Source organism: Tiliqua scincoides, chromosome 9, assembly GCF_035046505.1.
Source record: "Tiliqua scincoides isolate rTilSci1 chromosome 9, rTilSci1.hap2, whole genome shotgun sequence".
Classification (NCBI taxonomy): Eukaryota; Metazoa; Chordata; class Lepidosauria; order Squamata; family Scincidae; genus Tiliqua; species Tiliqua scincoides.
Window position 1 is genome coordinate 3209315 of NC_089829.1, and position 16043 is coordinate 3225357.

General features: G+C 45.1%; 1 protein-coding gene across 1 annotated transcript in view; it reads left to right on the forward strand.

Moving 5' to 3' along the window:
• MTOR (mechanistic target of rapamycin kinase) overlaps positions 1–16043 on the forward strand; it is a 121181-nt gene that overhangs the window by 60901 nt on the left and 44237 nt on the right. The window contains exons 30-32 of the mRNA XM_066636827.1: positions 4927–5002; positions 8539–8678; positions 14950–15050. Of these exons, the coding sequence (XP_066492924.1) occupies positions 4927–5002; positions 8539–8678; positions 14950–15050 (317 nt within the window). The remainder of the gene's footprint in view (positions 1–4926; positions 5003–8538; positions 8679–14949; positions 15051–16043) is intronic.

Here is a 16043-nt window from a genome sequence, read left to right on the forward strand (position 1 = left end):
AGGTTTCTTGGCATCTTATGTGTTGCGTTGTGGTGCCAAAGAGAACTGTGGCAGATGCTATTCCTTACTTCTGTGCTGCAGATCCCACTGGCCTTCATCCTCTGTCATGCAGAATTGCAGCAGATTGTTTTGAAGGTGTGTGCATGTGCGTGTACAGACAGACATGTTTACCATGATGTGACTTTCATTCATTAAAGTTGACTAGAAAGAATACTCATTGATCATGAGTGACTCCTCCTCTCCCTTTATCCTTGCAACAACACTTCTTCCTCCTGTTGAATGAAGTTGTTTTCCCCCGACTGTGAAAATTCTCAAAGTTATATGCAGAATGCATAGTTTACTTTTTAAGTGTCAATAGATCATTCCAGAGCTGGGTCCTTTGTAAGCTCTTAAGCAAAGGAGGAATATAGGTGTTGACGCAGATTAAGTCAATGTCTGCAAAAGACACCCTCAGTGCTTGTATCTTACAACAACCTGGAAGGATGTCTAAAGGGCATGACTTAAACCGCTTCAGTACAAGGCTGGCTAAACCCACCAAAGGACGACCATTAGAGGTGGGTTTAGTTGCAGGTACTGCAAAAGCCTTGTAGCCAGGGATGTACAGATGGTCCACAACCCATGTCTCCTGCAACAGAATAATATCAAACGTTCTGAGATAGCTTAAGAAACTACTGTCATTTTTCTTATTCTTCCACCCTGCAATGTTCCAGGAAAGAATTCTTAGTTGGGAAGAAGTAGCAGGGGCTGGAGAAGCATTAATTAGTCAATCTTTGCTTCCTGATGGACACTCAGCACCAGAAGGATGATGAGACATGCAGCTACTCAGGGCTAAGTTGGTCACAGGAGATGGTGTAAAATCCCTGGAATAAGGGACGGGAATTGCCTCAGTGGCTACTTCTGAAGCAGATTGAAGAGCAGATGCTGGCACTGGAAGGGTCAGAGGATGGATTTCATAGATCAAAGTTTCCGTATTATAATTGAGAAGTTCTGCTTTAACCCTGTCCAGGGATCTGATAATATTTAATTGTTCTGGTCTTGTGAGTTCCTTAAAGGCGCTGATGGCACCCTCCACAATGTCATCCCCCTCCAGCTGTAATTCCATTATCAGATCTTTAGCCACCAGTGCAGGAGGATCTGCCCTACGGCCTTGTTCCGTTGACAAGGGGCCTTTGGGGGCTGGGAGTGCCCTTGGGATGAGTGAATGGTCATCGGTAGGTAAATGCATTGGGAGGTCAGTAGTAATTGAGTTAGCTGAACCTGAATTTTGGCCATTCACTTCTATGTCCCCAAGGAACCTGGAGGGTAGGTGGGAGCCAGGAATCTCTGGCAAAGCTTTACAGGACTCAAGAGCTGATTCCAATTCCTCATCGCAGGGAACAGCAGACGTTGCCCCTGATGGTACCCCATCCAGGGCTTTAGATAAGGAGTTCATATTAGGCTGTGATGAACTTGGGGAAGATGACAAGACCTGGGCTGAGTCCCTAGGCAATTGTTGGATAGCCACAACATGATGCAAGACCTCCTCCGAGTTAGTTGAATGGCACAGCAAACCCACTCCATTGAGATAGTCCACCTCACTGGCCGATTCATTCATCAGCACAGGCTTAAAGGCTTCAGAAGGAGAGCTATCCATAGGCTCAGCTGCTCCAGTTAGGGGGGGTATGCAGACGGAGGGTGACTGAGCTCCCACCATCTCAGATATCAACGAAGAATGTGCCTGATCTGGTGCTTGAGGTTCGGTGCCAGCGCCAGAAGGCTGGACTTGCCATTCGCTATTAGAAGCTGCACTTGTTGAACAGCCAATTGTTGAATTAACTGGCTGAGAGAAAGCAAAAGCTTGTGGCTTGTGCAGTGAAGATTTCAAGTGAAGCAAAGCATTTCCCAAAGAGTCAGTGGCAGCCTTTAACTCATTAACACTCGGCAGCACCAAGGGGCTTGAATCAGGAGAAAAGCAATTGGCAACTCCCACGCTCTGGGTGTGATTATCTCTCCTCCAGTGACTGGGCACAGAGCCAGCCTGCGCAAGGCTGGATGGAAGGAGAGGAGGGGGAGGCTGCATTTTTGGGAGCAGAGGTTTAATAATCATGTCGGCAAACACCCTCCGCAAGAAAATGCCAAAGGACCGAAGAAACAAACTCTTCCCATGCAGCTGGCCTGGCATCCGAGAGGTGCCAAACTTCAAAAGAAGCCGGGTCCAATTTGGAGACTGGGGAATCCAAGGGAGTTTTATGATTTCCTGCAGATCAACACAGTCAGCCTGAGATGGATCAAGGTGTAATAATCTGCATAGAGAGTCTTTTGCCCTCAGTTTATTGGCCCAGCGCCCCTTATGAATGGGAGAGTCCTGGAATTCCAGCAGTATCTGATTTTTCAACAAACAGTAGGCTGCTTCTCCACAATCCAGATTCTCATGCAGCCCCAGCAGTTCAGCTTCCCTAAAGTTCAGACCCAGAGCTTGAGCAGAGAGGGAAGGTAAAGGTGGTTGAACGGCCTTGTGAAGTGAGTCCAGCTGGGAAAGAATAGTATTAAGCTGTTTGCATACAAAAAGAAGCGTGTTTCCAATGATAATATTGTAATCGCCCAGCAAGGTCAAGAAGCAGTTACTGGGACCGTTCTGCTGAGATAATGACTGCTTGTCCTGTGGAGAGGGAGCTGAAAGGGTGGGTGAGGGAGGGCAGGCTGACGCCGTGCCAGTATGACTGAAGGGAGACTGGTAATTCCTCTCTGCCTCTGATTTGGAAACATGAAGAGCTTCATATCTGTTGGGAGAAGTGAGATTCATGAGCTCACCTACTGTGTCTGACCATGCTGGGAGATCCTCCAGGCGTAGCTGCTTGTAAGGACTACTGTATGGTTAAGACTTCTGAAATTTTGGTTTAGGATTTTATTTAACCCCACCTCTTCTGATCTAATGCAACAATTATTATCGGATCCAGTCCTGCCTATAGAGATCACTGATCTTCTAACTAAAATTAAGTCAATAGGGCTGGACACTGCAGAGTTAGGTATGATTGGTTGTGATGCAGCTTACAGAATTGTCAAAGGAAGAATTCTGGATATTGAACAACAAGAGCTGTTTAGTGCCGCCAGAACCACATGTTCTCCAATCCATCTTCATATTCCAGTCAGTTTTGGGAAACCGGCCTCCTTTTACCACCTGGTGTGCCCACAGGCCCGGAGAGCTTTCACACTGGCAAGGTGTAACGCTCTTCCATCAGCCTTGTTAACGGGCAGGTTCAGCGGTATCCCCTACTTAGAGAGGAAATGCAAGTGTGGTAGGGATTGCGTTGAGACTTTAATGCATACCTTTTTTTACTGCCCGCTACATGTTGTGTCACGCAAGAAATTTCTAGGTCCATTGCTAGCTAGGATGCAGGGCTGGGAGGATTCAACCATGCTTCAGTCTCTCCTTTCCACTCCTGATCCTGAGACTCTGGATAATGTTGCTTCCTTTTTATCTGGGGTAATAGCCAGGCAGAGCCCTGGGACTCTGGGCAGTGACTGATGTTTATGCTTGTGTTGTGTTGTGTTGTCTTTGTATATTCCTGTTCTGTTCTGTTCTTTCTCTGTATTTTATGCCAATAAAGGTCTTACTGAACTGAACTTTTTAAGTGTTTGATTTTTTGCAGTTGACCCACTCTAGTCCACCATAAGAGCAAGACTGATGTGGTTGTAGCAGCTGAACATTTGGGGACTCACGTTCTAAGAGATTTGAAGCCATTTTTCAAGGGGAAATAACATCAGAGGGCTCCCACGCATCAGGGGAGGACAGTTGTTTTGATGGCCAAAAGCACTTGCATACGTGGACTTTCAGGAGCAGTAACAGGCTGAAGAGAGGAAGTCCTAGCTTAAGTTAGAGCAGCCTGGAGGAAATTAAAGCAAAGACAAAGAACAAACACATGAGCCTTGCTGAAGTCCCTTTTGCTGATCAGTTTCTGCTAAATCTCACTCAAAGCCTGGAATCACGTGGCAACAACAGCAGTCAAGGTGGATGGGGAAAGGAAGAGTTTGTGTAGGGCAGTGGTTCTCAAACTTAGCACTGGGACCCACTTTTTAGAATGTGAATCTGTCATGACCCACTGGAAGTGACATCATCAAGCAGGAAGATTTTTAACAATCCTAGGCTGTAATCCTACCCATACATACCCAGGACTAAGTCCCATTGACTAATTGTAAAAATAATATATACAGTAACCTGTTAAACATACAGATCTGTAGCATTTTCCCAAATGCAGTCACATACATGGTAGCATCAAGTCTAACATTAAAAAATAAAATACTGGAATAAATGAGGACCCCCCTAGTAGGTCCTGACCCACAGTTTGAGAAACACAGCTACAAAAGTGAGGCCAAAGAACCCTTTTGGATCTCCCACTTTATTTTATTTGTATTTAAAACATTTGTACCCTCTCTACAGCCAATAAGGCTCCAACAGCAGCTTGCAGAAAATCAGTCCTGACTTCCTGTCTTCAAACACTGAATTTGTGGTGTTGTAAAGTGGCTGTACCAGTGACTTGCCTAAATGTGACCAGTACAGTAATGTTTGCCTGTGTTCAGCTAGTTCTTGCTTCACTAGACCATCACTAGTTCTTACTGTTGTGTGGAAAGGGGGTGCGGAGCAATGTTAGTTTCCAGTGGAGTGGTAGCTTCCAAATCACCTGTTTGTTTGAAATGAGAATGCTATCTGCAATGACCAGTCTGCTGAAAATCCCTTAACAATATGTTTTCAGAATGGTTTGGAACCTAAATACTTGAGAACTGTCTCTTCCTCTGTGAATCTGCAAACACCATGAGCTCATTGAGAGGTTCTGCTGCAGGTGCCATCGCCTTTAGAGATAGTTGATAGCGGCTCCTGAGGACTGCCTTATACAGCAAGCACCAATAAATGCCTTAAATGTCCTCTTGTCTCTCCTTTTGTCTTCCTAGCATCAACAACAAACTGCAACAGCCCGAGGCAGCATCAGGGGTCTTGGAATATGCAATGAAACACTTTGGGGAGCTAGTGAGTACTCTTTTTCTCTTTTTCAAGTTTGAATGAGTGACTGTCTCAGCTTTGTGAAATAAGAATGTTCTGAGTTAAGGCATGTTTTCTAGCAGTCATGTGACTCTACAAAAGAAGAGGGAGATCTGGATCTTGAGATCTGGACCAGGATCTAATTTGAAAGACCTGACTCTCTAGATGGGTGGTAGCAGTGATCTACCTAGTGTAGTTGGCACCTAGTGTGGGCTACTCAAAGCATAAGTTAGACCTGACCACCCTACAATCCCCTGCTGGAGACTAGGTCTACCAGCAACTCAAAGCAAAGGGTATACATGGCCTTCACCTTCTGCTCTCCTCGTATTAATAAATATTATGAGACCACAGCAGACATTGCTGTTGCGTCACAGTTGCATGCAAATTCCCTAAAACAGAAGCATGTGTTGAAAATGGGGGACGGGACGGGACAGAATGGTGTACCCTCTAAGGAAGGGGTTCTCGAACTGGTGGGTTGTGACCCACCAACCCTTAAGGGATGGGGGAAGGGGGGATGGCAACAATGGTATCAGAACAATCGCACCACCACCATTGGAGTTTTTTTACTTACTCCTGTCCTTCGGGGGGGGGCTGTGGAGCTCTCCCCACACCTCAAAACATTAAAAAAGTGTTTTCCAGGTTGCAATCGTGAAACCAGAGGTGGGTCATGATCACATTTTTTTTATGTTTTGAGGTGTGGGCTGCCTGCCCCCCTGCTGAGGACAGGGTTCGGTAAACAAACAAAAAAAACCCTGTGTCCCTGGCAGTGGCACGATCATGTCATCACCATGCCCCTGCTAAGACTTATTTTGGTTCTCAAACTTCCTGTGAGTTTGAGTACTGCTGCTCTAAGGGGTTAGCGTACCAGCTTCAGCAGTTACCCAGTGTCATGATTCATCGCAACACTGCATCCAGACATCATCGTGTCATTGCCAAATTTCCAGGTTGCTGAACTCTATGCTGCATAGAACTCAGCTGGGAAGTGCACAGCCACGTGGTTGAACAACGTAGAGGGAATGCTGTTGTAGAATATGTGGTTCAGTTTTGGGGTGGGTGCTTTTTGTGAGCCATTTATATATTTATGATGAGATGGTTACTCCATGGCCAAATGATCATCGTTAAACTAGAAAAGGTGTGGCAGAGGACAACCAACATTACTAAGGGGCTAATAGGAGCTTACAAACAGGACATTTTGTTAACAATGTCAAGTGAAATGGATGAATGGCAGATTCAAGGCAGAGAAAAGAGAGTCCTTTTTCACTGATTTGTGGAACCCAGTGCCACAAGATGTGTGTAATGGTTGCTTAGCCAGCTTTAACAAGGAATTAGAAAAATTCTTGGAAGAGATAAGGTCTGAAAATGTTTGCTAGTCAGATGGCTGTGTAGCGCACCCATGTCCAGGGGCGGTTTGCTGCTGAATAGCAGTTGCTGGGAAGCAGCATCCCAAGAAGGATGTGCCTTTATCTCCTGCTTGTGCACCTCCTGAAGGCATCTGGCTACCCCTGTGGAAAGCAGGATACTGGCCTCAATTCACTTTTCGGCTGATCCAGCAGGGCTCTTCTTCATGCTCTTCTCCTTCCGCATATGAGCTCAGGGGAATATCTGGTGAACTATTTTATCCTTGCCTTCTAAGACAGGTTAGGCTGAGAGAATCTTTGGGCCAAGACCACCCTGTGAGCTTCAAGACTGAGTGGGAAATTGAACCTGGATGTTTATTTATGTATTTATTTATTTGATTTGTAATCTGCCTTTCTCCCCGGAGGGCACCCAAGGTGGCTAACAACATTTAAAAGTCATAAAATACATAAAAACAACAATAAAATAGATAAAAAACAACCAGCAGCAATAAAATCAGCAGTCTTTCCGCCTATGGCCAGTGTTCTGTCCACTGCATTGGTTTTGCAGTTTCAGGTTCAGTGTTGCAGGTAACTTGCTTGTTGCCCAGTTTGACTGCCTTTTGTGGGTTGTCTTCACAGCCCACTGAAGCTGCTGCTAACACCACCAACCATTTTTCAAAAATGAATCAAGCAGACCCCATGATCTTGGAAAAACATATTCTATTGCCTTGAGCAGGCTTTGCAGCAGCCTGGTAGCCATTCTCAGGCTGGAGTTGGAGTGGTTCAGTCTCACGTGGAAGCCTCTGAAGTGCTGTGTGTGTAGCTTTATCCTGCCTGAAGGCCCTGAAAGAATCCGCTGCTTGGCATGTGTCGCAGCAAGAACTGCCAAGGGCTGAGCAAGAAAGAACGTTGGGCTGGAGCCCACCTTAAGGCAGGAGGAGCGCTAAAAATCCAGTAAGGTTCCAAGGGTGGGTTGCTGGCTGCTGGTTGTTTTTTTCAGTACCATGAAACAAAAATCCTAAAGCAAGTGGTTTGAAAAGATTTGGGAGATTTGAAATCCATCGTTGATTAATCCTTTTCTGTTTTGTTTTTAAACTTATTAGGTGTAGGGGGTAAAAGTTTTTATCAGACTTAAGAATCCTCCCTTGCTGCAGAGTGCCTGAGCCTCTACCAAATTACGTGGCTCATGGACTTGGCCGCTAATCATCTCCTTCCCAGTCTTCATCCCTGCTGCTCTTGTTTAGATGTTGATGTGACTTGGGCTTAGATCTGATGAGGAACAGCATGGTGTGTGCCTCCTGTTGTTGTTCTTCAGACAGAGCATAATGAGCATGTAGCATTCATTGCCCTGAGAGATTACTGTGGCCTGAAGCACAAATACAGTCTTCAAAAAGGCTTGAAGTCAGCAGGTAGCTCAGCTGCTTGCATGGTGGCTAAGTGACTGAGCCAGAGAACCAGACTCACAGATCCTGAACCAGGGAACTCCTTTAGATGTTGGGAACTCACTAGATAGACAAGCCACTCTCCCCCATCGTCAGCCCCCCCAACACTCTTGTACTATGGGGGGTGATTATTATTATGAAAAATGTAATTATTAGATGCCTCAATAACTGTATTGACAAGGCACTGTACAGGAATGCAGTGCTCATACCCAAAATAATAACCTCCCTAAACTTTGCTGTACATTACCCCCTCTCTACAACACAATTCTCATTACTTTTGCCCTCTAGTTCCTAGTCAAGCTAAAGAGAACTGTCAAAGATGAAATATCCTTGCCATAGGCCTAGTATAAATCACCACTGTCCAACTCTTATTATTTGTCCTTGTATATTAAAGGCTATCAAGGCTTATTTTAGATAGAGCTCCTGAACCCTTTCTGGTGCTTTAGCTGTACTTGAGAATTCTTTTTGATTAATTTATGAAATGTGTATGTGCATGAACAAATATATGAACCCAACTGCCATTGTTAATGTCTGCTCTTGACACCAGAGTGTCTGGGATGTCACTGATATAGCTGATATCAAGCAACAAGCTTATCCTCCAATTTTATATTCTGTAACAATATAATGAACTGCACATCTTTAGGACAAACTTTATCATCTGAAGTCAGTAGCAAGGTTTTCCAAAGCAGCTGGATGCATCATGGCATCCCGTGTTTTGTCTGATTTTCTTTGTGCTTGCCTGCAGGAAATCCAAGCAACCTGGTATGAGAAGCTGCACGAGTGGGAAGATGCTCTGGTAGCCTATGACAAAAAGATGGACACAAACAAGGATGACCCAGAACTGATGCTGGGCCGCATGCGCTGCCTGGAGGCCTTGGGGGAATGGTGAGGTGTTGGCTTCACATGCATCTGTGTTTGCCTCTCAAGCATGCAAAACCATTTCTGCCCTCATACTGTGCCCATCTTGAGTCTGTTTCCATAGCAATTTTCAATAAGTGAAACTTTTCATGCACACATTACTTTTTTGAGGGGTTCAGTTCTGAACTACATCAGTGTTAGCTCTTCTGTTGATCAAACAACACTTTCTTGTAGGGCTCAAACAGCAGTGTTTGGCCGCTGAGAAAACCTACCTTTTCTGTCCCAAGTTAGGCACATCCAAGGCTATTAAGATTTCTTATTGGCATGCGTGGCAAGAGCTAGTGTGGGCTCAGTCTACACATGCAGCAGAATTAGGTAACAAATTGCTGAGATGATTGAACAAACTGCATTCATCTGATCTCAGAAGCTAAGCAGGGTCAGGCCTGGTTAATAAGTATTAAGGATGGGAGACTGCCAGGGAATACCAGGTGCTGTAGGCTTATATACCATAGTCTTTCGAGACTGAAGGTTGCCAACCATAGGTGAGGTCATCCAGGATCGGGCACAGCAGATGGAACGCTGAGTTTAGTACTACTCTGAACTATATTCCAGAGAAAATGTAGTCACCGAAGAAGCGCTGAACAACATTGAGTGCCTGCCTGTGCTGAAGGAGCTTGACAGTGAACCAACCCTAGAAGAACTTCACGTGGCCCTGGACTCCCTTGCCTTTGGCAAGGCACCTGGAAAAGACAGCATCCCTGCTGAAGTCCTAAAGTGCTGCAAAGAGATCATCGTCACTGAGCTGCATGAAATCCTCTGTCTCTGCTGAACAGAAGGTGGAGTACCTCAAGACATGAGGGATGCAAACATCATCACGCTGCACAAGAACAAAGGCGACGGGTGACTGCAACAACTACCGTGGCATCTCTCTCCTTAGCGTTGTAGGAAAGTTGTTTGCCCGAGTTGCACTAAAGAAGCTCCAGGTACTTGCAGAGAGGGTTTATCCAGAATCACAGTGCGGATTCCGAGCCAACAGGTCCACCACTGATATGGTATTCTCCCTTAGACAACTGCAGGAGAAATGCAGGGAACAATGACAGCCACTCTTTATAGCCTTCATAAATCTCACGAAGGCCTTCGACCTGGTCAGCAGGGATGGCCTCTTCAAGATTCTCCCCAAGTTTGGATGTCCACCCAGGCTCCTCAGCATCATCAGATCCTTCCACAAGGACATGAAGGGCACTGTTGTCTTCAATGGCTCCACATCAGACCCCTTTGACATCCGAAGTGGCGTGAAGCAGGGCTGTGTTCTTGCATCAACCTTGTTTGGGATTTTCTTTGCTGTTCTGCTGAAGCATGCCTTTGGAATTGCAACAGAAGGCATCTATCTCTAGACCAGATCAGATGGAAAGCTCTTCAACCTCTCCAGACTGAGAGCAAAGTCCAAAGTCCAGCTGAAATGTCTGCGTGACTTCCTCTTTGCTGACGATGCAGCTGTCACTACCCCCTCTGCCAAAGATCTCCAGCAGCTCATGGATCGTTTTAGCAAGGCCTGCCAAGATTTTGGACTGACGATCAGCCTTAAGAAAACACAGGTCATGGTTCAGGATGTGGACTCACCTCCCTGCATTACAATCTCTGCGTGTGAACTGGAGGTTGTCCATGACTTTGTGTACCTTGGCTCAACGATCTCCGACACGCTTTCTCTCGAGACCGAGCTAAATAAACGCATCGGTAAAGCAGCTACCACGTTTTCCAGACTCACAAAGAGAGTCTGGTCCAACAAACTGACAGAACATTCCAAGATCCAGGTCTACAGAGCTTGCGTCCTGAGTACACTTCTGTACTGCAGCGAGTCATGGACTCTTCGCTCACAACAGAAGAGGAAACTGAATGCTTTCCACATGCGCTGCCTCCGACGCATTCTCGGCATCACCTGGCAGGACAAAGTTCCTAACAACACAGTCCTGGAACGTGCTGGAATCCCTAGCATGTATGCACTGCTGAAACAGAGACGCCTGCGTTGGCTCGGTCATGTCGTGAGAATGGATGATGGCCAGATCCCAAAGGATCTCCTCTGTGGAGAACTTGTGGAAGGAAAGCGCCCTACAGGTAGACCACAGCTGTTATACAAGGACATCTGCAAGAGGGATCTGAAGGCCTTAGGAGTGGACCTCAACAGGTGGGAAACCCTGGCCTCTGAGTGTCCCGCTTGGAGGCAGGCTGTGCAGCATGGCCTTTCCCAGTTTGAAGAGACACTTGGCCAACAGTCTGAGGCTAAGAGACAAAGAAGGAAGGCCCATATCCAGGGAGACAGACCAGGGACAGACTGCATTTGCTCCCAGTGTGGAAGGGATTGTCACTCCGGAATTGGCCTTTTCAGCCACACTAGACGCTGTTCCAGAACCACCTTTCAGAGTGCGATACCATAGTCTTTCGAGACTGAAGGTTGCCAACAACAATAAGTGTTGTATGTAAGTAAACAGAATTACTTTCAGAACCACGATATCTGAAAAGGAATTACAACATGTCAAACAAGTTCTGCAATGGATATGCCAGGAATGATTGTAATAATGCTATGAGACAACGCAGATGGTAGAAAAATGCTAAGGTGCCACCTGCATATAAAGGCCATGTTTTACTTCCTTACATCAAAGGCATGACAGACAAGATTAGTAATATTTTCCATAAAGCAAATTTCAGAACAATCTTCACACCAACTATCAAGATCCAGCAACTTCTTAGAAATCCTAAGGATAAGAGACAACAGTTAGATACACCTGGCATGTATAGGATACCCTGTGAGTGTAATTGTGTCTATATAGGCACCACCAGACGTTCTATAAAAACCAGACTTGCAGAATGTGAGAGGCACTGCCGTTTAATGCACCTGGATCAATCAGCAGTAGCACAGCATACAGTAGAAATGGGTCATCAAATAAATTTTGAGGCCACACAGGTTCTTTCAAATAGTAGATTTTATTTCCCAAGGCTTTACAGAGAAGCGATTGAAATAGTTCAACACCCCCATATCAACAGAAGAGGCTTTGCGTATTAGGAATACCTGGCTTCTGGTTTGAGAAGAACAGCCATTGAAGAGCTTTATAAGGAAGAGGTTTCTAGCAGAGATGGGTTACTGGGTTTAGGCTGAGTTTGCTTTAAGAACGCATCAGTAAAATGAATCTCTAAGCACCTGGAGGGTACTGGTTTTTGTTTCTGTTTACAAGCTGTTTCTGGCTTGCTCTCTAGCAATGTGTCCTGTCTAGGTGTGTTTTCTCTGATGAAATTCTGAAAAAATATAACGAAATGTTGGACTTTTTTTAACAATGTGGATTCTAACTCTTTGATGCAACCATGGTCTTCTCACATAAATAAATATATGCTAAATTGCATTCAAGTAAATGAATTGACCAGTTTCAATTGGATAAGCCTGGTCAATTTCACTTTCCTGCTCTTGGAAGCAGAAGTGACATTAACAAGACTAAAATCCTTCTGAGTAGGGGTGAAGATTGCACTCCTCTCTCCACTGCTAAAATGCATTTCTGTCCTCTCCTCTGTTAAGCATTGAAGGCATCATAGCACTTTTATTTATTTATGTCTGTGTGTTTTTTTAGGCATTCTTGTCCCGCTCCTCTGTCTAAACCAGAGGTCTTCAAACTGGAGACTGCTGTGCACTGGGAACAGCCTCCCCGGTGCGACCAGAGCTTACTGTTCCACCAGGGAGGCTGCTGTTGTCATAACCTATCTTTCCCCATGTTCGCTTCGCCCAGCCGTGTCTGCCAGGAATTATGGTGCAAATCCTGCTGGGGTGGCAGAACATGGAAGCGGCTGACACAGCAAACATGGGGAGAGGTTGGCGGCAACAACGACAGCCTCCTCCGTGAAATGGTAAGCTCCGTTCACGCGGGGGAAGGGTTAACAAGGGCTGCAGTTTGGAGCACCCTGGTCTAAACAAGAGTTCTGGCTGGCAACATTTTAAATCATAAATAACAGAATAATATAAACAAATCTTATTGGTGAAACTCAGCCATATAAATCAGCAGTTAAAACATCTGAATAAGAGGAATCCAAAACCTGTTAAAATGAAAATGGCTTTCTGAGCTTCAAAAAATTGTCTTCAGACTCGAATTTTAAAGCCTATTTAAGCTGCCTTAATTAGCAGTATTTTAATTATTGCATTTTTAGGTGGTTCCTTTTAATTTATTGTTTGGCTTTTTTTAGTGGTTCTTAATTGATCTTATTTCTATTGATGTGGGAACTTTCTTGAGAGCTTCAGCCAAAAAGCAGGTTATGCATTTTATAATTAAAATAAAATACCTGCTCCTTTATCCCACAGTGACCAGATGCAACTTGTGGGAGGAGGACCATGCAGGGATAATTGCAGTGTGGCTGGGTGCACTTCACAGCAGCATGTGGATAAAGCCTCCAGAGTCTTAAAAGCAATGATCCGCAGCATGCAGATTACGTGTGTTTTGGAGGTTGGGGGGTGGTGGCTGTGCTTTCTGGAAGCTAATTGGAGAAGACAGGCTCCGTGCAACATAGTGTTCACTTCAGCCTGGAGGGTGCAGCAGATTTGAGCAAATCCTGCCTAAATCATTGAGCTGCTGTTTTGATGGATCCTGACATGAACCCACATTGATGGCACACGTAAGGGGAGAGATGCCTGTCCATTGAAGTCACTAAACAAATCAAGTGGCTTGGCTGTTGTGCAGGACTACCTGAGATGGTTCCCACAATGCCTTCGTAAAAATAGCCTTCCTGGGTCAGGCCAGAGGCCCACATGGTCTGACTTTCTGCTTCCCACAGCAGCTGACTGAATGCCTCTGGGAAGCCTACAAACATGGCATGAAGACAGGAACCCTCTTTTGCTTCCCAACAACTGTTATTGCTTGCTGCCTTTGAACATTAATTTTATTATTTATGCTGTCAAAAATATTTGTCTCTTGTCCTTTCATCCCCACCATCAGGATGGCTGACAGCATTTCAAAATAATATACATAGAATCAACAATTAAATATTTGAGAGACAATAAAACAAATACCTTTTATTACCTCAGAGGTTAAGAGCTGCCAAAACAGAAGGCTAATCTACAGAAAGCAGAATGGAACAGGTGCATCTTCGCTGCACACGTAGATACCAGGTTATGGAACCAACCGGGCCTCCCAAGGGAGAGAGTGCCACAATTCGGGTGTCACCACCAAGAAGGTCCATCTCACATTTCCACCAATTGCACTTCTTCAGGCATTTGTACACAGAGCAGACCCCTAAAGATGAACTGTGGAACTCCTTGCCACAGGATGCGGTTTTGGCATCTAGCCTAGATGCCTTTAAAGGGGGATTGGACAAATTTATAGAGGAAAATTCCATCACAAGTCATAATGGGTAAATGCAACCTCCTGGTTCTACAAGTAGGCTATTTCTGAATGCCATATGGAAGGGAGTGATGTCAGGATTCAGGTTTCTTGTTGTGTGCTTCCTGAGGCCACTGTGAGATGCAAGAAGCTGGTCTAGAGGGGCCTTTGGCCTGATCCAGTGGAGCTCTTCTTATGTTCTTGTGAGCACAGCTGGGGTGGGGGGAGGTTCATGTGGGAGAAGATGGCTTTGCTGACTTAATTAACCCTAGTCTTGATTTAGCCCTAAATCAACAGAATCAAACCTGCTGAAAAAATTTTAATTCAGTAATTTCAGTCTGGAATCTCCCTTTGTGAGGTTCCATTGCTGAAGAATGTTGACTTCAGGTAATCTGCAGAGACTGGGAGAATCCTGGGAGACTGAAATGTTCTCTCTGTGCTTGCTGAATGTTGCTGTGTCAGATTTGTTTCCATTTATTATTTTGCAAAGAGATTTGCCCTGAGTAGACAACAGAAGGGCACCATTGACAGGTGGTGGCATGGATTGCACTGGGGAAACAGTGAGCAAGGGAGTAAACCTCTGCTGGTATGGCTGAGGTTCTTGGGCCCTGTAATTTTGTTTCCTGAATTAGATATGAAGACCGAATTAATATCTGGGTTGGTTACAGGGTTTGCTTTCTCTGTCTACATCTTCTATTATGCTCTTATTTGCTGTTTTGATCACTTGCTATTACATGTTTATTATCATCATTGTTTGAATTGATATTGTGAATTGCTTCTGTAATGATTTTCTGTGCGAGTGAGCACACGCAAACATATGTTCCTCTGTTGTAAGGACTTCCCATTGTTTATTTCTGTGTAAGCCACTCTGGGAACTTTGCTGGCTGAAGGGTGGAGTACAACTGCTTTAACTAGACAGACAGAAACTCTTGTGTTTCTCTTCACAGGGGGCAGCTCCACCAGCAGTGCTGTGAGAAGTGGACATTGGTGAATGACGAAACCCAGGCAAGAATGGCACGGATGGCAGCAGCTGCAGCCTGGGGCTTAGGTAAATGTCGTGCCAGTGCTAGTTCATTGCCACCAGATAGGCATGTTGTTCTCTTGCCATTGTGTAGGTAAAGAGTGTGAGTTACTGAAAGGGAAGTTCTTGTACTGCTGTAGTTGTAATGTGCATACAATGAGGGGGATTGGGATAACAATAGCTCAGCCCTCCCAGTAGGCATGCATGGGCCCTACCCCCACTGTCACTTGCTTGAACATCCCAATGCAGATGTGTAATCCAACAGATCAGGCAAGCTTCTCCAGGGCCTTCCTGATTCCCCACTGTGCCTGTGTTCCAAATGCCTATGCAAGTCTGCAGAGAATAATGTGAAGTCAGTTGGACATTTGAAGGGGCCCTTTGCAGACCTGATAAGTGTACTTGCATCATAAGAATCACTAGATCACATCAAAGACCTGGTTCAGTCCAGGTTCCTGCATCTCACAGTGGCCCAACAGATGCCTCAGGGAGCACACAAGAGACCTATAATATGTTGCCAATTCCTCACATCTTGCATTCAGAGATAGGCTGTGCCTCTACAATCCAGAGGTTGCCTGTAGTCATCAAGATCTGTGTAATCTGTGTTGGACTTGTCTTCTATAAATCTGTCCAATCTGCTCTTAAAGGCATCAAGGCCAGGTAACAATATCCTGTGGCAAAGAATTCCACAAATTAATTGCCCTAAGATACATCAAGGTCAAACAAGTTGGCCCCAATCCACCATATAGTTAAGCAAGCCTATGCCAGCTTTAATTCTGTTGGCTTCAGGCTGTTTTGTCTCTTCCCTCCTCAGACTCACAGTCTCTCTTATTCACTCTTTGTCTCAGGTTTGCCAGGTTTCTGTTAATCCCAGTCCTGGAGCAGATGGCCATGATAATCAATTCCTCTTTAACATAGACATGTGTAAAGTATAGGTATATACAGCAGGCTAGAAAATGAGCTGAAAATTGGGGAAGAAACTGCTTCAGAGAGATGTTCAGTATAGTACAGAGGGTGGTTGTA